The sequence below is a fragment of the Tiliqua scincoides genome, chromosome 13 (assembly GCF_035046505.1).
Source record: "Tiliqua scincoides isolate rTilSci1 chromosome 13, rTilSci1.hap2, whole genome shotgun sequence".
Taxonomy (NCBI): Eukaryota; Metazoa; Chordata; class Lepidosauria; order Squamata; family Scincidae; genus Tiliqua; species Tiliqua scincoides.
Window position 1 is genome coordinate 11596734 of NC_089833.1, and position 21548 is coordinate 11618281.

General features: G+C 48.5%; 1 protein-coding gene and 5 pseudogenes across 1 annotated transcript; 5 read left to right on the forward strand and 1 right to left on the reverse strand.

Moving 5' to 3' along the window:
• The first annotated feature begins 319 nt into the window (after positions 1-319).
• Positions 320-438, forward strand: LOC136633819 (5S ribosomal RNA; annotated as a pseudogene).
• Positions 439-4668: 4230 nt separating this feature from the next.
• LOC136634136 (5S ribosomal RNA) lies at positions 4669-4785 on the reverse strand (annotated as a pseudogene).
• Positions 4786-4863: 78 nt separating this feature from the next.
• Positions 4864-20193, forward strand: LOC136663603 (acyl-coenzyme A synthetase ACSM3, mitochondrial-like). The gene is made up of 13 exons (XM_066640414.1): positions 4864-5049; positions 7049-7259; positions 8040-8247; positions 11052-11195; positions 12185-12341; positions 13332-13411; positions 14187-14310; positions 15712-15792; positions 16588-16689; positions 18283-18410; positions 18504-18603; positions 19275-19394; positions 20107-20193. The coding sequence occupies exons 1-13, from the start codon at positions 4864-4866 to the stop codon at positions 20191-20193; spliced, it is 1728 nt and encodes a 575-aa protein (XP_066496511.1).
• On the forward strand, positions 10211-10326 carry LOC136633965 (5S ribosomal RNA; annotated as a pseudogene).
• On the forward strand, positions 17249-17363 carry LOC136634130 (5S ribosomal RNA; annotated as a pseudogene).
• LOC136634131 (5S ribosomal RNA) lies at positions 17473-17587 on the forward strand (annotated as a pseudogene).
• Positions 20194-21548: the final 1355 nt, after the last annotated feature.

Below are 21548 nucleotides of genomic sequence, written 5' to 3' on the forward strand. Positions count from 1 at the left end.
GTACCTTGGAGGTCATCTAGTCCAGTGTTTCTCAACATTTGTCCTCCATTGCACCACTTCACATGGCCCATCTATTTGAAGTACCACTAACTGGTGATGACGTCATCACCAGTTACTTCTGGGTTGGGAGGCCAAATGCGACAACCACCAAGCAGCGAGTCGCCACAGTTGCACATCCATGGTCAGGCAAGGGGGTGCGCAGGAGGTGGGGGTGGGTTAAATGGGGCAGGGAGGGCAAGGATCAAGGCGGAGGGAGGGGGCAGATCAAGGCTGGAAGGTGGCGGTATCAAAGGCAGAGGCACCACTGATATCCTACCACCCTTTCTGATCTGTTACCCTGCACATGCCTGATCTTGTCTGATCTCGGAAGCTAAGCAGGGTCAGGCCTGGTTAGTACTTGGATGGGAGACCGCCTGGGAATACCAGGTGCTGTAGGCTTATACCATAGTCTTTCCATGCCCGATCTCGTTTGATCTCGGAAGCTAAGCAGGGACAGGCCTGGTTAGTACTTGGATGGGAGACCGCCTGGGAATACCGGGTGCTGTAGGCTTATACCAGAGTCTTTTGAGACTGAAGGTTGCCAACCATCTCCCTATACTGAACACTATCTCCCTATCTTGTCTGATCCTGGAAGCTAAGCAGGGTCAGGCCTGGTTAGTACTTGGATGGGAGACCGCCTGGGTATAGTGGTTGCTATAGGCTTATACCATAGTCTTTCGAGACTGAAGGTTGCCAACCATTTTTTTCTGGTCTTAATCTGCCTTTCTGGGTCCACGTTAGACTTGCAGCAGCAAAATAGCTGGCGCAGGTCCGAGTAGACCCAGTCAAGTAGCAAAGTTTGACCCCCAAATGTTCCGTCCCCTGGAAAAAAAAAAAAACTTCTAGGACTGCCTCCCTGCAGGTTGCAGCACACGCTCTGGTGGCGCATCTACACCAATGTGGGGAGGGGGTTTCGTTAGGACTGGGCTGTTTGTTGCCCTCTTTGAACCTGCTCCAGTTTGTCCACGTCCTTCAAATGTGATGCCCAAAACTGGATGCTGTATTGAAAGTGGGATCTGAGCTGTGCAAGACAGAGAGGGACGGTTGCTTCTCATGGTTTGGACTCCAAGCCTCTGTTGATGCAACCCAGCACCGCATGAATTTTATTTCATTTTGAATTTTTGCCACTGCATCTCACTGCTGGCCCACGTTTGCCTTGTGACCTGCTAAGATCAAAAAGAGAGTGTCACCAAAATGGTGACATCTCATTTCTCTAGGAAGTGCGCAAGTGCGAGTCCATGCGCCGAAAATCAGCCATGCGCCTCCACACTTTGGGTGTTGTCAATGACATGCCACCTTTGGAAACAGCAGTGAACACCTTTCTTCCCTGTTATCGTTAAGCACACAGAAGGCCTCCTATAATGGGACTGCCAGCTGCCTGATGGGCAAGATATGTTCCTCTACAAACAATCTCACCAAAGCAACAGGGGTAGTTTTATGAGAGCTCCTGACAAAAATTAAAATAAAATAAAACGCCTGTGAAAAAGGGAAAGGCATTTGCATCATATATTACGGCTTCCCCCAGCTAGGAGTGTAACTATCAGGTTCCACCTGTTCTAAGAATAAAACACAGCTGACAAGGTCATTCATTCAAGGGTTCTGTCACCAAAGGTTATGAACCTTTTCAACCTCCTTGTGGCAAATCTCCTTATCGGTTAATACGCAACCTGTGAGGAAGGCTCCTGGGTGGCCTTAATGCCTGGGAGCAAAGCTGCAGAAGGAAAGTCAGTAAGTGTTCATTGCCGGTGTGTGCTCACCAGGGGCTGACTTCATACGCAGAGGGGCAGGGTGGCTTGAGTTTGGCGCTCATGGGAAAACGTGGTGCTCCTTTGATGTAGTATACCTTGATCTGATGGGTTACAAACTGCAAGTGAGGAGATGCCGGTTGCATATCAGGTAGAACGGAGGCGTCATCACTAGGGGGTGCAGAGGTGTGGGCCGCACCGGGTAACACGCATGGGGGGGTGACACCACTACTGGCCAAAATTTTAAAAATCTTGGTCTTTTCAAATAATACCATCATGTTATATATCATTCAATGTGTTAATTCAAGCAGAATGCAATGAAACAAACCACGCTGATATAGCTCTATTCTATCAAACGTTATAGCCCAAAAACCAGACAGGGTGGGGCGATCACCATGCCCAGGGAGTTGCCTCATCCACTGCACGGGAGGAGGTTCATACGGGGTGGCACCAACCCTAGTAACGCCACTGTCCCTCTCTCCACACAGCTCTGGTGTGGTTTGTTTGCCACGTCAGAGTTTTAAAGTTATTTAGTTGCAGGAGGCATTTTGATGACATCCGTTTTAAGCGGTGCTTGGGGAGGATCGGTCCATTTTTTCCAAAATCCCACTGCCCCTGTTTATTTAAGTGCGTGTCCCTTTTACTGGTCTAGGTGCTTCACCCACAAGGGTTAACTGGGTAGCAAGGACTGGCACAACAAGGTGGAAAAACTGAGAAAACAGGAGTTCAACTTTCCAAATGGAAACCTGAAGAGGATTCTATGTGATGGGGTCGCCATCTAGTGGTCATCTGGAAAACAACAGCATTTTTACAATGCAATCTTAGGCATGTCTACTTGGAAGCAAGTCCCACTGAGTTCAGTGGGCCTTACTCCCAGGTACGTCTTGCAGTCTTTGTTCAGCATTGGTCTCTGGAAGACAGCTTTCAATGATGGGGGAAGGAAGGAGCACATGACTACCTCTGGAGGGCTTTTGTGGATGAGCAATTACTGCATGTGGGTCAATCACTCTCTCTCAGCCTCACTTGCCCAGGGGCGGATCCAAGGGGGGGGCCATAGATACGTACCCCCCCAAATTGTGCTGCCAGTGAGGAAGGGCGCCCACTAGGATGGGGAGTAGCCCAGACACAGCCAGGAACCCAGGTCTACCTGCTTGGAAGAGGCGGAATGGGAGCCCAGGTCTACCTGCCCAGCATAGCTTGACCACAGAGGCCAAAGTTCAACAAGGAGCCCAGGTCTACCTGCCTGAAAGAGGTGGAATGGGAGCCCAGGTCTAACTGTCCAGCAAACTCTGGCCACAGAGGCCAAAGTTCAACAAGGAGCCCAGGTCTACCTGCCTGAAAGAGTCGAATGGGAGCCCAGGTCTACCTGCCCGGCATACCTTGACCACAGAGGCCAAAGTTCAACAAGCAGCCCAGGTCTACCTGCCTGAAAGAGTTGAATGGAAGCCCTGGTCTAACTGCCCAGCATACCTTAACCACAGAGGCCAAAGTTCAACAAGGAGCCCAGGTCTACCTGCCTGGTTGACCTGGGCTTTGGAGTCAAGGTAGTGCTCATGGCCCCCCCCAAACACAAACACTGGATCCACCCCTGCACCTATCTCACAGGGTTGTTGTGAGGACAAAAGGAGGGGAGGAACCATGGATACCACTTTGAGGTCCTTGGAAGGAGGGCGGTATAAAAATGTGAAAAATAAATAAAATGTTTGGTGTCTAAAAATGAGGTTCTGTTGCAGGGTTGAAGAAAGCAAGACTCGGTAGTCAAGGGTGATCGTTTGCAGGCTTTATTTCGTTGCTAGCAACGGGCATCTCACGGGACTAGTGTCCAAAGCGTAAGAGCAATTGTCAATGTTAACTGGACCCTTCATACCATTCTGGGTTCTTTGTTTGAAAATCTGAACTTCCTATTGGCTGAATTTTGACATCATAGATGGGGCAAACTCCTAATAGGCTGTAGATAACCTTAGAGACACCTGATAGGTGTGTTTCAAGTTACAGGTTTCCATAAAAGGTAAAATCAGACATTTAAGCATATTGAATTACAAAGTTTTCAGAAACCAGTAGGATGCGCTGTAACATCATTTACTCAGTTTTGAACCTAATTCACATCCATCATTTCAGTTAAGAGTATTTTGACACGTCCTCTTACTAACCTCATTAAAAGGGAGCAGTATAACACAAAAACAGGTGTGAAGATATTCCGACTTCATAAGATATTTTCTTGGCAGAACTTATTCATCCCTCATTAGGGTACAAGCGGCCTATCTTATCTCTTCTGCGTTCCTTTTCTTTGGGTCAGTCCAAACATTGAACACCTGTGGAGCCTCTCTGCAAACTAAAGCTTCTTGTTTTTTCTTAAGACCTTTCTAAAATCAAGCAACCTTTTGGTTCCTTAACAACTACTTCTAATGACTACTATATCCCCATATATGAATTACAATTTGGGGCAAGACTATCCTGTCCTAGCCTTTTGTCTATATGTGCCTTTTACACTGAAAGCATAAAATATAAAACTATAAGTGAATTCAGGCAGGCATGCTAAATGTCCTTGGTGAGACCTGTGTTCTTCTGCCAAGATGAGGCCTATCTCTTCGTTGCCTAGCTTTGTTACGTTCCAGAGTGTTTCCACTCTGAGGCCTAAACAGCTTCTGTGAGCAGCTTCTATGAGACTGACGATTTTGCTTTTCCAACAGCTTTTTACTATTCTCTGTGTTTCCATGCTTTAGCAATGTGGCTTTTAAGCTTTTGCACAAATGGCACATCATCCTAGTTATTCTGCTACCTTCCATCAGTTCTGCTCTTGTGGCTTTTCCATAACTCACTTAAGATCACTTAATCTTTGGCTTTAAATGGTTGGCAACCTTCAGTCTCGAAAGACTATGGTATAAGCCTACAGCACCCAGTATTCCCAGGCGGTCTCCCATCCAAGTACTAACCAGGCCTGACCCTGCTTAGCTTTCAAGATCAGACAAGATTGAGCATGTGCAGGGTAACAGTTGCTGCCTTTGGCTTTAAAAAAACAATGTCATTGCAGGGAAACAAAGGAGTTGGATGCTCTCAAGTGGTCTTATGAGCTAACACCATGAAGACTTTGCTGAAATGCTTCTGGAGCCTGCAGTCTCCTGGCCTCTTCCTTCGGCAAGCCAGGAGACATCAGGCCTCTTCGATCATCTCGCACTATGAAGCCATTAACCGGGGCGAACAGGGAGTGCCCGAGTACTTCAATTTTGCAAGTGATGTTCTGGACAACTGGACGCAGATGGAGAAGGTAGAGGTTTCATTTGGCTTGGGGGACTTGTATTTTTGACTGGTTAAAAACACACACACACAAGGCATCTCTGGTACTATGTGTGATGCTCACATTATCCTTGGGCACAGAGGGATCACATTTTGTCCCTCAATGACAAGTAGTCCTCCCTACTGAGGAAGGGGTGGAAGCCTTGAAGCTACATTAGCAGGTTGTGGTGGAAGAGTGGCTCCCCTGCATCACCATCCCCTGCCTCCTCAAGAAGGAGCATTCGGGTCTGGGGAACCTCTAACTGTGCACCTGACAAGTCGGGTCGGCCCATCCATGAGATCAACTGAGGCGGTTGCCTAAGGCAGCAGATTGTTGGGACATACCCATCTCTGTCCACCAGCTACTTGATGCCTCCTCTGTCTTCCAGGGCCTTTGAGAGGAATTTTCCTCTCAAAGGAAAATGACATTTCTTTTGGGCCCCTTTTGAGGGTGCAAAGTTTTTTTTTGGGGGGGGGGGGGCTCCTTTCCTTCTCCAAAGGGTCATAATTTTATACAACAGAACATAATCTTGACAAATCATAATGAATACAACTATGTAGGTGTCATGAGACTGTTGTTTCATGGGGGTTCTTATTTTCTCCCACATTGGTAGTAGATTTAGCTGGGGCTTCTCGGGTGTAAAAGATTCAGGTGAGAATGGTTGGTGTCACTAGTGAAGAGGATAAAAACCTTTCGGGAAGGGTGCTTGGTTGTTTTGCTGGTGGGTGAGATCTAAGAGAGAGTTAGCCCCATGCTGGTGTGAGTAAATGAGAGAAGCTAAATTAATTCTGGCTTCTGGCTAAAATTCTGGCTAAAAGAGTTAGACTGTGTCATGTTTTCTTCAATGAGATCCAGACAAAAAGGAATATAAAACTCAGAGCTTATTTAGATCTGTTATTACTAACTAACAGAGGAGGACTACTACACAATCAAGACTTACTTTTGACCAATAGTACTACAGTTATAGGAGGCACCCAAACCTGCAGGACTCCCCCAAGGCAGGGCCCTTTTTGTGAACTTGCTGACAAAATAGCTACAAAGATGAAAACGTGACACAGTCTAACTCTTTTAGCCAGAATTTTAGCCAGAAGCCAGAATTAATTTAGCTGGGGGCCACTGCTCTTAGAGGGAGTAGGAGAGAGGAATTAAAGAGAACCTATTAAATAGTTTATGTTGTAAGGGGGAGGGACTTAGCCCAGGGAATCCCTCTAGTGGTCCTGATTCTTGGGCTGGTGGCAGCAGGATAGCTACCAAAGGGGTATTGCCCCCCCCCCCGGACCCTGACAGTGGGCATGCAAATATGTTCTGGATTCCAGGAAATTTCCAACTGGCTTCCAAGTCCCCTTTTTGACCCCATGCCTACTACAATTTGCCCCTTTGCCCCCTTTCATGGGCCCTGCCTCTTTCCCCTAGATTGGAAGAGGGTGGAGACAGAGAGGAAGAGGAAATGTTGGGGGGGGAGATTGCTGAGCTAGAACATGGGACAGCAGGAGAAGAGAGAGACTGGCACAGCATCTGCTGGGCAGTGTTTGGTATACCAACTCAGGGGGTCTTGGCATAGCCCTGCCAACAAGGCTCTGGGAGCAGCAGAAGGCGTGGGAACAGGGCTGGCTCCTGATTAGGACTATGGTAGGGGTGAGAGAGGCTTTCACTCTTTCTCGCCACTAAAGTCCTGATCCAAAAAAAGGTCCTCAAACAGGCATCTATTTGCTTCAGGAAGCTAAGAAAGAGCCAAACTAGATGAGATGTTTTCTGCTAAGCCTGTTCCTAGATGCCCCGCCCCCTTGCTGTCCAACTGGCTCCTCCTTCCCTTTCACTGCCATTCACAAAATCCCATCCACTGTATACGGGAATCCACAGAGTGACATTCCCATCTACAGCTGATGGGATTTTTGTGAATGGCAGTGAAAGGGGAGGCAGTTGAAGGGGGTGTTACCTGCTTACCCACCTGCCTGCTGCTTCTTTTAACTCCTTGATTCCTGTGTCCTAGGAAGGAAAGAGACCTCCGAATGCAGCCTTCTGGTGGGTCGACGATCACAGGGAAGAGGTGAAGTGGAGCTTTGAGGAGTTGGGCTTTTTGTCCCGAAAAGCTGCCAATGTACTCGTTGGTCCATGTGGCTTGCAGAGAGGGGACAGAATTGTCACCATTCTACCTCGGGTTCCTGAGTGGTGGCTACTAAATGTGGCTTGTATGAGAACAGGTGAGTAAATAATGGGATATTATCCGGGAGCAAATAACCCCAAGACAGGCTCAAGCAAAACAGGAGTATTTTTCTTGATTTTTTTTTCCCCTGGAAGCTTGGAATATTTATCTTTCAAATTTGTACTCCATCTTTCCTCCAAGGAGTTAAAGACGGCTTACATGCCCCCTGCCCCTCCTTAAATCATCACAACAACCCTTTGAGGTAGGCTAGACTGAGGGAGAGTGACTGGCCCGAGATCACCTAAATATCTTCCAGGCCTGATCTGCTTCCCAGGTCAACATGGATTTGTGCCAGTGATCAAGCTGGTGCAGGTTCGAGTTGACCCATAGCAGTTGCTGGGGTTTACCCTTGGGTGAGGGGACAAATATCCTCTTATGCCCAAGCATAACATGCCCCCATGCAAAAATGCATAACATGACCCCATGCAAAAATGCCCAAAATGTCCTCTTATGCTCCAGTAGCCAAAAATCCCCTGTGGGATACGGCAGCAGCCAAGCTGCTGCATCACCACATGGGGATTTAGGTAGGATTAGGTTGTTCCTTTGTATAGTTGACTACTGGTTACTGATAATATAGATTTATGCTTGCTCTCTCACCAACACCCACTGCAAACACTGCTGTTGTCTCTTCCAACAGCTTCCTCTTCTCAGCCAGGTGTAAACAAAGTGCTATCTTCTCCACTAAAGAAGGTGCAAACAAATCTTTTCTCCCCAAAGCAGCCAAGAGGAGACTGGCGCTCCAGTTCTCTGCTCACTTTATTCCCCGCTTCTTTTCTAGGCCTTGTTTTTATTCCAGGGACATCCCTGTTAACCGCAAAAGACATTTCTTACCGACTCCAGGCTTCGAAAGCCAAATGCATTGTCGTCAGCGACACCTTGGCTCCCGCAGTGGACTCGGTTGCACCTGAATGCAGCTTCCTGAAAGCCAAGCTCCTTGTGTCCGAAAGCAGCCGAGATGGCTGGCTAAGCTTCAGGGACCTGCTTGGGTAGGTATTCTACCCCTTGTCATTGCAATTGATGACGCAGGAGACCAAATCAGTGTATGATGTTTGGAAACAGGAAGCTAAGCAGGGTCAGGCCTGGCCAGTACTTGGATGGGAGACCGCCTGGGAATGCCAGGTGCTGTAGGCTTCTACCATAGTCTTTCCATGCCTGATCTCGTCTGATCTCGGAAGCTAAGCAGGGTCAGGCCTGGTTAGTACTTGGATGGGAGACCGCCTGGGAATACCAGGTGCTGTAGGCTTCTACCATAGTCTTTCCATGCCTGATCTCGTCTGATCTCGGAAGCTAAGCAGGGTCAGGCCTGGTTAGTACTTGGATGGGAGACCGCCTGGGAATACCAGGTGCTGTAGGCTTCTACCATAGTCTTTCCATGCCTGATCTCGTCTGATCTCGGAAGCTAAGCAGGGACAGGCCTGGTTAGTACTTGGATGGGAGACCGCCTAGGAATACCAGGTGCTGTAGGCTTATATCATAGTCTTTCCATGCCCGATCTTGTCTGATCTCTGAAGCTAAGCAGGGTCAGGCCTGGTTAGTACTTGGATGGGAGACCGCCTGGGAATACCGGGTGCTGTAGGCTTATACCATAGTCTTTCCATGCCCGATCTTGTCTGATCTCTGAAGCTAAGCAGGGACAGGCCTGGTTAGTACTTGGATGGGAGACCGCCTGGGAGTACCAGGTGCTGTAGGCTTATACCATAGTCTTTTGAGACTGAAGGTTGCCAATCATCATCATCATCATTGTTAAGGATTGCAGAGCTATCCTGCTGGACCCATGGGAGACAAGTTTGGTTTCTTGAATGGGGTGCTGACTAGTGTATTGGGTGCAGCACGTGGGTCTTCTACATGAAACGAAGGTTTGAACATAATCCCCTAGGGTTACTGCTGCATGGGGTCATGTGCTGGTCCCCAAAAGGTGAACCATTTCAGGGGCTGCTGCATGATGCAGGTTCTGCTTTCCTCTGAAGGGGCATTTGCTGAGACATTCCATTTTGGTGTACTCCCCTCCCTCTCTGAGTTGCATATTTCACTGATACCCCCAGCATCCCCTCCCTCAACCCAAGTGGCATCTTTCCTTGGACCAAGGTGCCAGCATCACCTCATTCTGATCATCACTTCCAAAGCAGCTTCCCTTCTGAATCATCCTGCACTTAGGAAAGGTGGTCAGATTTGCACCTATTGGATCACAAGCATACCTTAAACCAGCGATTTTCAACCACTGGGCCGTGGGCCATGGAGGGTCTGCAGGTGTGCCACGGGAGTTTGGGGAGGGTCATTTATTAGTAGGGGAGTTGGGGGATGTGAACCCCCTACTGGCAGCATAGTGTGCCTTGCCAGTGGTCAAAAAAACCAGTGATGTTGCTTGACCATTTTAGCACCTTCTCAGTGTGCCATGAGATGAGAGAGGCTGAAAATTGCTGCCTTAAACTGAAATCAAAGTGGTGATGTGTCACAAGACTGCCAACCCCTGAAAAATGAGAAGGAAAATCTGGCCCACTGGGGCAGCAACTGTTTCCCTGCACATGCCTGATCTTGTCTGTTCTCGGAAGCTAAGCAGGGTCAGGCCTGGTTAGTACTTGGATGGGAGACCGCCTGGGAATGCCAGGTGCTGTAGGCTTGTACCATAGTCTTTCCATGCCCGATCTCATCTGATCTCGGAAGCTAAGCAGGGTCAGGCCTGGTTAGTACTTGGATGGGAGTCCGCCTGGGAATGCCAGGTGCTGTAGGCTTGTACCATAGTCTTTCCATGCCCAATCTCGTCTGATCTCGGAAGCTAAGCAGAGTCAGGCCTGGTTAGTACTTGGATGGGAGACCGCCTGAGAATGCCAGGTGCTGTAGGCTTCTACCATAGTCTTTCCATGCCCGATCTTGTCTGATCTCGGAAGCTAAGCAGGGTCAGGCCTGGTTAGTACTTGGATGGGAGACCGCCTGGGAATGCCAGGTGCTGTAGGCTTCTACCATAGTCTTTCCATGCCCGATCTCGTCTGATCTCGGAAGCTAAGCAGAGTCAGGCCTGGTTAGTACTTGGATGGGAGACCGCCTGGGAATACCGGGTGCTGTAGGCTTATACCGTAGTCTTTTGAGACTGAAGGTTGCCAACCACTGGCTTATCTGGTGATGGCCATACTAAGGTGCCAGCGTGCCACACCTAATGAATGTGCTTCTTCTTCTTGAGTGTTCCAGCTGTGGTTTCCCCTTTGCGTTTAGGGGTGATTGTGTGGTGCATGTGAAGTAACCATTGTGTGTCTTAGGGCACAAGCCTAACCAGGTCTATTCGGAAGTAGCCAACCATCTCCCTCTACTGAACACTATCTCCCGATCTTGTCTGATCTTGGAAGCTAAGCAGGGTCAGGCCTGGTTAGTACTTGGATGGGAGACCGCCTAGGAATACCGGGTGCTGTAGGCTTATACCATAGTCTTTCGAGACTGAAGGTTGCCAACAAACCAATGGGAGGAGGCTGAACAGTAAGGGGGCGGTACCCAGAAAGAAAGGGGCAGGGCCTATCCAAAGACTGAGGTAGCCAGCAATTAATCTTTTCCAGATGCCCGCTTGACAAAAAGAAAAGAACCAAAATGGGTCACTTTTTGCAAACGTTCAACGCTGTTTATGAAGGTGACCTATTTAAATGAATGTTAAATATTGAAGGGCAGGGTCTGAAATACCCCTAGTAGGGCCTGCCCCCCTTGATGCCCTTGCAGTGATGGCCTCTGAGTGAATGAAATGCATACCCATTGTGAGAGGAAAATGGTTTGCATGCCAGCCGACCACAAGCCTGTGATTCTTTTAAAGAGTGGCACCAGCTGACCATGACTGTGTGAAGACCAAGAGCCAGGAACCCATGGTCATCTATTTTACTAGTGGAAGCACAGGAGCGCCCAAGATGGCAGCGCATTCCCACTGCAGTTACGGGATTGGCTTTGCGTACAGTGGCAGGTAAAGGTCGATCAGCTGATTGGAAAGCCCTGCAGCAGCCAGCACTGGGAATCTGAACCATACCTTTGGGGTAAGGATGCCCAGAGGCCCGTATGGGATCGCAACAATTTCTATTTCCACAAAGGCAGGAGAACAAGAAATTGGGAAGAGCAGAGTGTATAACTTGTAAACGTGGCATGTCATTAGGCTGTGGAACTCATTGCCATGAGATGGGGAGACTGGCATTAGCTTGGGCGGCTTTCGAGTTGGGCAGGTTCATAGAGGAACGGGTATATCAAGAGCTGCTGGTCACAATGGCTATGTTCTGATTCTGGGTTCCAGCAGCATGTCTCTGAATTATCAGTTGCAGGGAGCAAATTTTTTTTTTGGGGGGGGGGGGTATCTCCTGCATGTGAGCTTCCCAGAGCTGATGGGGGGGCACTATGGGAACTAGAAGATGGACTAGATGGGCCTTTGGCCTGATCCTACAAAGGTTTTTTTAGGTTCTTCTAAAGAAGAGTTTAGCAATCAAAGTACACATGACTTTAATAACATGACTCTCTCCGGCAATGTATTTTTTTACCCCTGTAACTAACATGCACTGGGGGCTGATCATGGCTGCGTTGAGACCATGGCAGGGAGGTGAGGGCTTTACCCCAATCTGTGTTTTCCTCTTCCCTGTCATGTACTCTAGTGAATCAGGGCACATAGCACACATGGTTGGAGGGGTCATGGAGAGAGGGGAGGGGCCACAGAGAGAGGGGAGGGGCCACAGAGAGAGAGGAGTTAAGAAGAGAGGGGTCATGGAGAGAGGGGAATTCCTGATCAGTCCGGCCCCATATATGCAGTTTGCATACAGGAAAGAAACCCTCTTTCCCCTGCATTATATTGGCCTCTGAATAGGATTCCTGTCATCTTCTCTGAGTCATTCTGTAACCCAAACTCCAGACCGCTGTGTCAACATTGGACTACAGATAGCATCTTCTTCTTCTTCTTTTTCCTTCAAACAGATGCTGGATGGATCTGACACCTTCGGATATATTCTGGAACACATCTGACCCGGGATGGGTCAAGTCTGCCTGGAGTAGCATGTTCTGTCCCTGGATTACGGGGTCATGTGTCTTTGTGCATCACTTGCCGAAGTTTGAGCCCACAGTCATATTAAAGGCATGGCGTTCAAGCGCAGATTAAGATAATACTTTAAGATTATTGTAGTTTGCAGGAGCAGAACCAATATCATCTAGGGAACTAACTAGCTGGCCTCTACCAATTTGCTAAAAGTCAGTGGGCTGCAGCAATAAGCTATTAGCCCTTCCAAAAAGGGATAGAAAGGGTCAACAGGGGCGCATGAATGCCACCCACTCCTCAAAATCACAAGGATCTTCCCCTGTTTCCCTCTACGCCACCTTAGCTATGCCACTGATATCCTTTGCTGTACAGGGGAGAGTTGCTTAATGAGGGATGCATTCTCCAATCTCCCTTGTTAAGGGACACCATCGTTAAATGATGTCACCTGTGTAAAGCCTCCGAACCAAAGGGAGCAGCACCCCTCTAGCTTCTCGAGGCTTTTCTGAGCCCTGCAGAGACTGCTTGTGTCCATCTGTGACCTCTGAGGGGCTCAGAATGTTCAATTCCACCAAAAAAAAAAAAAGCCCAGTTTCCAGAGAGAAACCAGAAGTGATATTTTTTTATGCCTTATAAGGCGCTCTGAGGCCGGGGAAGCCCTCGAGGGGGTTCCCCAGGCCTCAAAATGCCTTGGAAATGATGTTTTTATGCCTTATAAGGGATTTTGAGACCCAGGCAACCTCCTGGAGGGCTTCCCCAGGCCTCAAAAGGCATAAAAACATCACTTCCGGTTTCCTTCCAGAAACCAGAATTCGAAATTTTTGGCCAGAATTTGACATTTTTGGCCAAATCAGCCATTCTGAGCTCCGCAGAGGATGCAGGCTGATGTGTGCAGCCTCTGCAGGGCTCAGAAAAGCCTCTGGTGGCAAGAGGAGCACAGATCCCCTTGGTCCAGAAGCTTGGGGGAGGGGGGAAGAAACAGGGATCAGCGAGGGTCCTTCACCTATGTGGTCTGTCGTTGATCAGAAAGTCTCTAATCACCTGTATTTGACGGTTTGCTATAATGGTTTTCCTTTTATTCCCCCCATCTAGACTCTTGCTGCATACCCAATCACCACTTTCTGCACAGCTACCACCGCCTATCGTATGTTGGTACAGCATGAATTTGCCAGGTACGTTCCATTTTGTAACTGGCAAGAGAAGGACCGATGTGAGATGTGATGGGTGGTGGACTTCTTCCAGAGCCATATGCTACCGGATTTGCCCGTTTACCAGAGACAGTCTCCTTTTTTTGTTGTCGTCCCTATTTTTGGAACATTTCAAAAGGTGGGGGCTGCATTTTCACAGTGAGTTAGGTGATACGAAACACAGGCATTTGTCTTGTCCCCAGGAATGGAACCCCTTGATCAGAAGGAACCTGGTCTGTTGCTTTTATCTGGTCAGTGTTTCTCCTTTACCCCTCTGAGCTGCCCAAGGTCTAGATGCTCTGCTGGGACCTCTTGTCTCTGATAGAACAGAGGCTCGATAGCATTGCGTGGAACTAGCTCAGGAAAATAATGGTTGCAAAATGGTTCATGAAGTTTAAGGTCCACCAATAATAAATTGAGAGATCATCTGGGCCCTGATATCCCCAGACTCCTTCCTTTAAAGGGCAGTATTGCCTCTCCCTCTAGCTCTCTCCAGACTAGAGGCACTTGAGCATAGAAGCAGCCAACCTGCCTATCACTCAGGCAGGCTGCCTTTGGGTCTTAAAGCCCACCGTTTAAAAATGGGATGCAATTTTATAGGGATGTGAACATCGACTTTTTTTATATCTGTGGGAAATCCCAGAACCAAACCCCCATGGATACCGAAGGCCCACTGTACCCAGAAGAAATCAAAAGGCTATAATATGGGCTATAGCTGTGCGATCTAGAAGATTCATTGTTGTCATTCTTTCCCATCAAGCTACAAATTCATGAGTCTGCAGCACTGTGTGACCGGAGGGGAACCCCTTAACCCTGAAGTGGCCGAACAATGGAAGAGGAAAACAGGGCTAGTTATCCATGAAGGATACGGACAAACTGAGACAGTAGGTCTGCCTTTGTTCTTGTCTGGTAGCCAATCCTCGGCGCATTCAGAGTTCTGCTTTTAAAAGCTATGCATGAACAGGGCACCCTGATTGACATAGCAGGAATATACACCTGTGAGTTTTTGTAAGGTTTGCTTGTAAAAACCACATAGAGTTCAAAGTGCTGGATCTTGGCCCCTTCTCAGACCAAGCTTGTCCATGGGCACATCTACTGCCTTCCCTCCGCCTGCCCCAGAATGCCTCAGTTCTGCCCTCCCTTTGCCCCCCAGACCCTCACGCCGGCCTGACACAGCTGACACGAAACTACCATTCCTCTGGCACAGGGGTGTCCAAACACTTTGGCAGGAGGGCCACATCATCTCTCTGACACTGCCTCGGGCCGGGGGGAAAAAAGAATTAATTTACATTTAAAATTGGAATAAATTTACATAAATGAATTTATTAGAGATGGAAGTTATATGAATGAATGAAGGTCTTGCAGTAGCTCAAGGCCTCTAAAAAGCCTTGTTCAAAGCAAGACCAGCCTTTCCTTTGCTGCCACTGCTGCATCACGGATGTGAAACAGCATGTAGCAGAGGGAGCCCTCATCCCACAGCTCAGGTGAAAGGTCAAACAGTCGTCCTCAGGCTGAAAGCAGTTGCATCGAGCCAGCATGGGCTCCAGCAAGTCTCCGGAGGGCCAGAGGCTCATTGGAGACTGGGGGCTCCCTGCGGGCCTGATTGGGAGCCTCCGAGGGCCGCAAGTGGCCCCCGGGCCAGGGTTTGGCACCAGACCTTTGGAGGCCGGTGCAGGTTTGTACACTACCAGCCTCACAACTCCCAAGGTGGCACAAAAGTGCCTTACAGCACTTTCACAACACCTCCAGGCTGGCGCAAGGGACTTGCTACAGCCCAAGGGCTGCTTTGGACTGCACCCATAAGGGGTATGGTTTTCAGACTTCACTCACCTGCTGAAGCTAAATGGGTCTAGGTCTGGTCAGTGCCTGGATGGGAGACTGGATGGGAGATTGTGTTAAGACCCCCCCCCCCCCCGCATGTGTTCCAACAGGGAGGAAAAGTGCAACATAAATGAAGCAAATCAATTAGCCCTCTGTCCTCCAGCACCTTCTGATTCTAACAGGGGTCACCCTGGCCTATAATGTGAAGAGACAGGAGGTCTTGACACAGATCAAGTTGGCCAGTGGCTGAATTAGCAAGACCCCTTCCTTGGGTTAGGGGAAACGTGAACACTGGTTCAAGCATTGGACTAGTTTGACACCCGTTAGTACCTCATGATATACACAGTCTCCCAGGTCAGACCCCGGCCCATCTAGATTGCCAAGTGTTTTGCTCATTCAGCAACATGGCCGAGCCCCCCAAAAAACCAACACAGACTTCATTTTGTTGTGTTGTTCTCTTACAGGCCACAATATGTGCTAATGAAAAAGGGATGAAAATCAAACCGGGTTCAATGGGGAAAGGATGTCCACCGTACGATGTCCAGGTATAAGGACAAGGTTAAATATTCCACCCTTGGGTTGGTCATAGGACCAGCAGAAAATAGTCTGAGGCTGTTATAGTCCCTGTTGTTTTACTATCAGAATACTCATGGTTGTGACAGTGTATATAATGGAGGGTGTACATTGCAAAAAAAATCCTGAGAGCATGAGCGAAACAGTGTGCTGCATTCTTTGCATCCTGTCAGCTGCATCCCATTTCATCCTCTGATCTTGAAAGGAAGCACTGAGAGCTACTGTTCCATAGAACTTAATGGGAACTATTGAGAACTGAGCTATCCTCTCCCCCCTCCCCTCCGCTACATTATTCTCACAATGGTTTCTATTTCTTGGTGTGTAATGAAACTCTGGAGAAAACCCTCTATTGCTTTTTTCCTCTGTCCATTCCATAGAACTTAATGGGAACAGCTGAGAACCAATTTCATATTCATCTCTGCTCAGCTGAAACAAAAAATATATTGTTTTGTTTTTATTAACATACAACATACAACAACAAAACTTTATTAGGCATATAGTTTTACAACTAATATCTCCAAACAGTCATGTATGAAGGTATATATTAAAAGAAAGATAAGAAATAAGGGTTAAAACACAACAATTTGCTTACACAGTTACTCCAAGTTGCTTAGAACCAGCAGCTTAGCCCGCTTCAAGTTGCTCAAATGTAAAAATTTAGCAGCTGGAAGGGTCACAAATTCGAATTCACCCGCCAGCAAAAGTTGTAAAGAGGTGATCTCAGAGAGAACTTTTTTGTTTCCTGATTGTTTTTATTATTTCACCAGGTTGTCGATGACCAGGGCAATATTAACCCCCCAGGGGAAGAAGGAGACATTGCAATCAGAATTAAACCAAAGCGGCCATTCTCCCTTTTCTTAGAATACTTAGTAAGTATTTTAAGTGTGTTTCTAATTTAGCAGGCATGGTTAAGAATCTCCCTACTCTGGAGATGGCATTAAGCACTGATGGCATGAAGTGAATTTTGCTCAGGGCTAAGATTTCATTTGAACCTGTCTGTCATAACAGTTGTCTGCTGTGGTGTCTCTAGGGGGACACCGGGTGTGTGTGTGTGTGTGTGTGTGTGTGTGTGGGCCTCACCAGGTGATGCACCCGGGGGGGGTGTGGCACCACTACTGGCCAAAATCTTGGAATTAAAAAAAAAAATACCATCATATTATATATCATTTGATGCATGCAGAATGCAATGAAATAAACCACATTGAGATGTCTCTATTCCCTGCAGATGCCCAATCTCGTCTGATCTCGGAAGCTCAGCAGGGTCAGGCCTGGTTAGTACTTGGATGGAGACCGCCTGGGAATACCGGGTGCTGTAGGCTTATACCATAGTCTTTCCATGCCTGATCTCGTCTGATCTTGGAAGCTAAGCAGGGTCAGGCCTGGTCAGTACTTGGATGGGAGACCGCCTGGGAATACTGGGTGCTGTAGGCTTATACCATAATCTTTCCATGCCCGATCTCGTCTGATCTCGGAAGCTAAGCAGGGTCAGGCCTGGTTAGTACTTGGCTGGGAGACCGCCTGGGAATACCGGGTGCTGTAGGCTTATACCATAGTCTTTCCATGCCCGATCTCGTCTGATCTCGGAAGCTCAGCAGGGTCAGGCCTGGTTAGTACTTGGATGGGAGACCGCCTGGGAATACTGGGTGCTGTAGGCTTATACCATAATCTTTCCATGCCCGATCTCGTCTGATCTCGGAAGCTAAGCAGGGTCAGGCCTGGTTAGTACTTGGCTGGGAGACCGCCTGGGAATACCGGGTGCTGTAGGCTTATACCATAGTCTTTCCATGCCCGATCTCGTCTGATCTCGGAAGCTCAGCAGGGTCAGGCCTGGTTAGTACTTGGATGGGAGACCGCCTGGGAATACCGGGTGCTGTAGGCTTATACCATAGTCTTTCCATGCCCGATCTCGTCTGATCTCGGAAGCTAAGCAGGGTCAGGCCTGGTTAGTACGAGGATGGGAGACCGCCTGGGAATACCGGGTGCTGTAGGCTTATATCGTAGTCTTTCCATGCCCGATCTCGTCTGATCTCGGAAGCTCAGCAGGGTCAGGCCTGGTTAGTACTTGGATGGGAGACCGCCTGGGAATACCGGGTGCTGTAGGCTTATACCATAGTCTTTTGAGACTGAAGGTTGCCAACCATTCTATCAAATGTATAGCCAAAGTGGGGCAGGGCATTGGTGCATCACCATCCCCACTACCCAGGGAATTGCCCCACCCTCTGCATGGGAGGAGGTTCATCATGGGGGGGGAACGTACTGGCCTCCTGCAAGGGGTGACGCAAGCCCTAGTGACTCCACTGTTTGTATGGCCAGGAGTGTGGATGAATGTGACTGCGCTTTAAATCTTCGTTTGGCCCCTGGTTCTCATGGCCCTGCTGCCTCCCAGAAACAAGATCTCCTTGCTGTCGGCAAGCTAGGCAGATCTGTTGAATGTGGTCGAATAACGCCATGGTTGTCACCAGGATAACCCGGAGAAAACCGCAGCCACGGAGCGTGGGGATTTTTATATCACTGGAGACAGAGGGATGATGGATGAAGAAGGCTACATTTGGTTTGTTGGTAGATCAGATGACGTCATTAATTCTGCTGGGTAGGTTCCTTCTGGTTGGATTTGCTGCTCGGTACTCGGGCACAAGAGGCATTCATTTTTCAAAGGGTTCGTCTTGCCCTCTCTCTCTCTTAGGTATCGTATCGGCCCCTTCGACGTGGAAAGTGCCCTGCAAGAACACCCAGCTGTAGCTGAATCGGCTGTGGTCAGCAGCCCGGATCCCATCAGAGGAGAGGTAAAGGGCATTTGTTCAGTCTATTAATCGAGAGGAATGATAAGGTTGTTCATGATGGGCAAACTCTTAGTTCTTTTTCAAACTGGACTGGATGAAATAGTTTCCCCCAAAAGTTAGAAATTAGCTCATTTCCAAGTACAGAAACCATGCAATGCTGACAATCAGGAATGTGACATGGTCCAAACATCCCCAGGCCCCCATGATCTCACCCCCCCCAGGAGCAACTCAACCCTCTCCTGCAACCTCCTGCCCTCAACTGAGGGCAAGCTGGATCCCCGTGTGAAAACTCTGCATTCTTGATGCCTCGAAGACTGCAACACTGGCTTTCCAAGTACTGGGGAGCCTGGGAAACTGGGAAGTTCCCTATGGCTTTTTGGTACCCAGTTGTTGCTCACCGTTTCTAGATGCTCATACCATTGAATGGATTGGGTGTGCTTGGTGATACATCCCTACGGACGTGTTGATAATGGTATGCGTTATTTTTCTTTCTTATAAACAGGACTGAATTTTTTTAAATGTGGAATCTGTATTCTGTGCAGTTTTATTTCGTGTGGGTAAAAATGAATAAGCTTCTTGTCTTGGCTAAGAACTAGTGAGGTGTACCGAGAACTCAGATCACCAGAAGCCTACTCTTCTCTCCGCCATTAATGCCTACCATTGACATTGTATAGGTGGTGAAAGCGTTTGTTGTCCTGTCTTCTGCCTTTTTATCACGTGACCCAGAAGAACTAAGCAAGGAACTCCAGGATCACGTGAAAAAAGTGACTGCTCCTTACAAGTATCCTAGGAAGGCAAGTATCTTCCTGAAGACGCTCTAGCCTGCCACTTTTCTATCCTCTATACTTTCTCTTCTGCTCCATTCCCTTCTTCCTTTATGAATCCAGGGAACAAAAAGAGAAGGCAGGTAAGTACAGCCACCACTACCCCCCAGTATCCGTAGATCTAGTATGAGTGGATCCAGTTCTCCAAGGTTCTCTATGCCCCTCATGCTCCCATATGCCCATTACCTTCATTTTTCTTTAGTGCTGTCTGAAGCATGGGTGTTTCTTGCTTAACAGAGGAATGTTCATACTTAACTGAACATTGCGAAGTGCAAGCAGGCAGCCTGCATGCTAGAGGGACACAGGAAGAACATTAAAAGGAAACAGGAAACTTCCTGTTCACATTTGGTTAGTCGTGTGCAGGCAGGTAGAAGCTCTGAATTTGAACCTGAGGGTAGGAGGACCATCACTAGACCCAGAACTACTCCAACACAGAGCCATCACCTGAAGAACTCTCAGAACAGGAGCCTGGCTAGGCAGTACTCTCACAGCCCTAGCCCCCCCCCAAACCTCCTGAAGTCCCTGCCCTTTCCTATCGCACTGGGATATAGCATTCCTGTCCACTGGGCAGGAAAGAAGCCGTCCACCAAAGCAGGTGTGGTTGCTGTCCGTCGCCTGACACTTCTAAATTAACATCACTGATGTGGGACTAAAAAGCAAGCTCAACTCTTTTCCTTTGCAGATCGAGTTTGTCCAAGAGCTGCCCAAGACAGTGGCTGGCAAAGTTCAAAGGAACGTATTGAGGATGAAAGAATGGCAAAAAGTTTAGTTTCAGCCAAATGGTTGCCAGTGAAGAATGCTCACTCATCATCTCATCATCTCAGCTCTCATGGCTTCCATCTTTTAGGATTTCTCTAAAAGGAAAAGAAATTGTATTTTTATTGTAGGAAATAAAGAGCATTTTCTAAATCTTTTGCATAATGGTGGTTGTGGTGGTGGTTTTTGCAGCGTGTCCATCAGTGGCTGCTGGTCAAGAGGGTGACAGAGGATTCCCATCCAAACCAGGGATAGTGTGCAGGGGCGCCACTCTAGAAGAAGGGGGTGGCTTTGTCTCTGGCACAGAAGTGGCACCTGGTTGACCATTTTTGGAAAACTGGATTAGTGGCCCAATCCTGACTGGCTGTGGTGACGGCGCACCAGCCTAGGCTGCCACAAATGTACCCACAAAGCACCTTGCAACAGCCTAGCAGTTAGACACACCAGTGGGAAGGATTGTGCCATCTTGCTGGCAGCTACTGATGGACACGCTGCAAACACCATCAAAAGGAATGTGCTCTGGAGCAGGTAAGAGCTGCTCTGAGCAGCCCAGGTGGGGGGTGGGGGCGAAGGAGGTGTAAAGGGGAGGGAGGATGGGCGGATCGGAGGAAGGAAGGTGGGAAGGCAGTGTAATGGGCTGGGTGGATTAGGTCCCAGGAAGGGGACTGGATCAGAGGCACAGACCCACACCAAATCCTATCGCCTTTCCTGGGCCTGACAGCCTGACACAAGGCAGCTCAGAGTTTCGCTGGCTATTTAGCAGGCGCTGAGTCAAATTGTCCCATTGGGCAGGCTGGGGCTTTCCCCGGGGTAAGGGGATGGATATTCCCTTACCTGGAGGAGACTGCCAGCCTGCTCAATTTGCTCTTTGGATGCAGCGAGGCTATGCTGGCCCAGCTGCATTGGCGCAGGTTAGGACCGGGCTGCAGAAGGGCTTTTGGTCTAATCCGGGAGGAGGAGAGCATCTATGCACCTATAGGATTGCCACAGGTGACAAGCCATCAAATGCCTACACAAAGGCTCCTTCATGTGGGATTTTTGTAAGCCTTCAGACAAAGCGTTAAAGGGCAAGAGCCTCTCACATTTTAATGATTCTGTCAATTATTAGAGGATGCTGTACACTTTGAACTGTCCAGTCCCTCTGCTGGGGAAACACATACAGGACCAAAGAAGAGGGCAGCGAGTCCAATTTTCTCATGACCAAAACCACGCTGTCCATTTGGGTGTCGGAAATACAGAACGGTGACCGTCAGCGAGGAAGGCTTCCTGCAGACATCGTCCGCTGAAATCAGTTGGTTTCTCCTCTCCAATTTCGGGCAGGTCAGTCCCATCTATTTTGGAATCAGGGGTCAGCCAGCAGGTATTTAT

Bases quoted from the DNA above. Each gene is read 5' to 3' on its own strand.
- LOC136663603 (XM_066640414.1), top strand. From the start codon at position 4,864: ATGAAGACTTTGCTGAAATGCTTCTGGAGCCTGCAGTCTCCTGGCCTC. The intron at 16,690-18,282 runs GTAAGTATTTTA...GGTTGTCACCAG, and splicing joins CCCTTTTCTTAGAATACTTA to GATAACCCGGAGAAAACCGC. The intron at 18,604-19,274 runs GTAAAGGGCATT...GACATTGTATAG, and splicing joins CGGATCCCATCAGAGGAGAG to GTGGTGAAAGCGTTTGTTGT.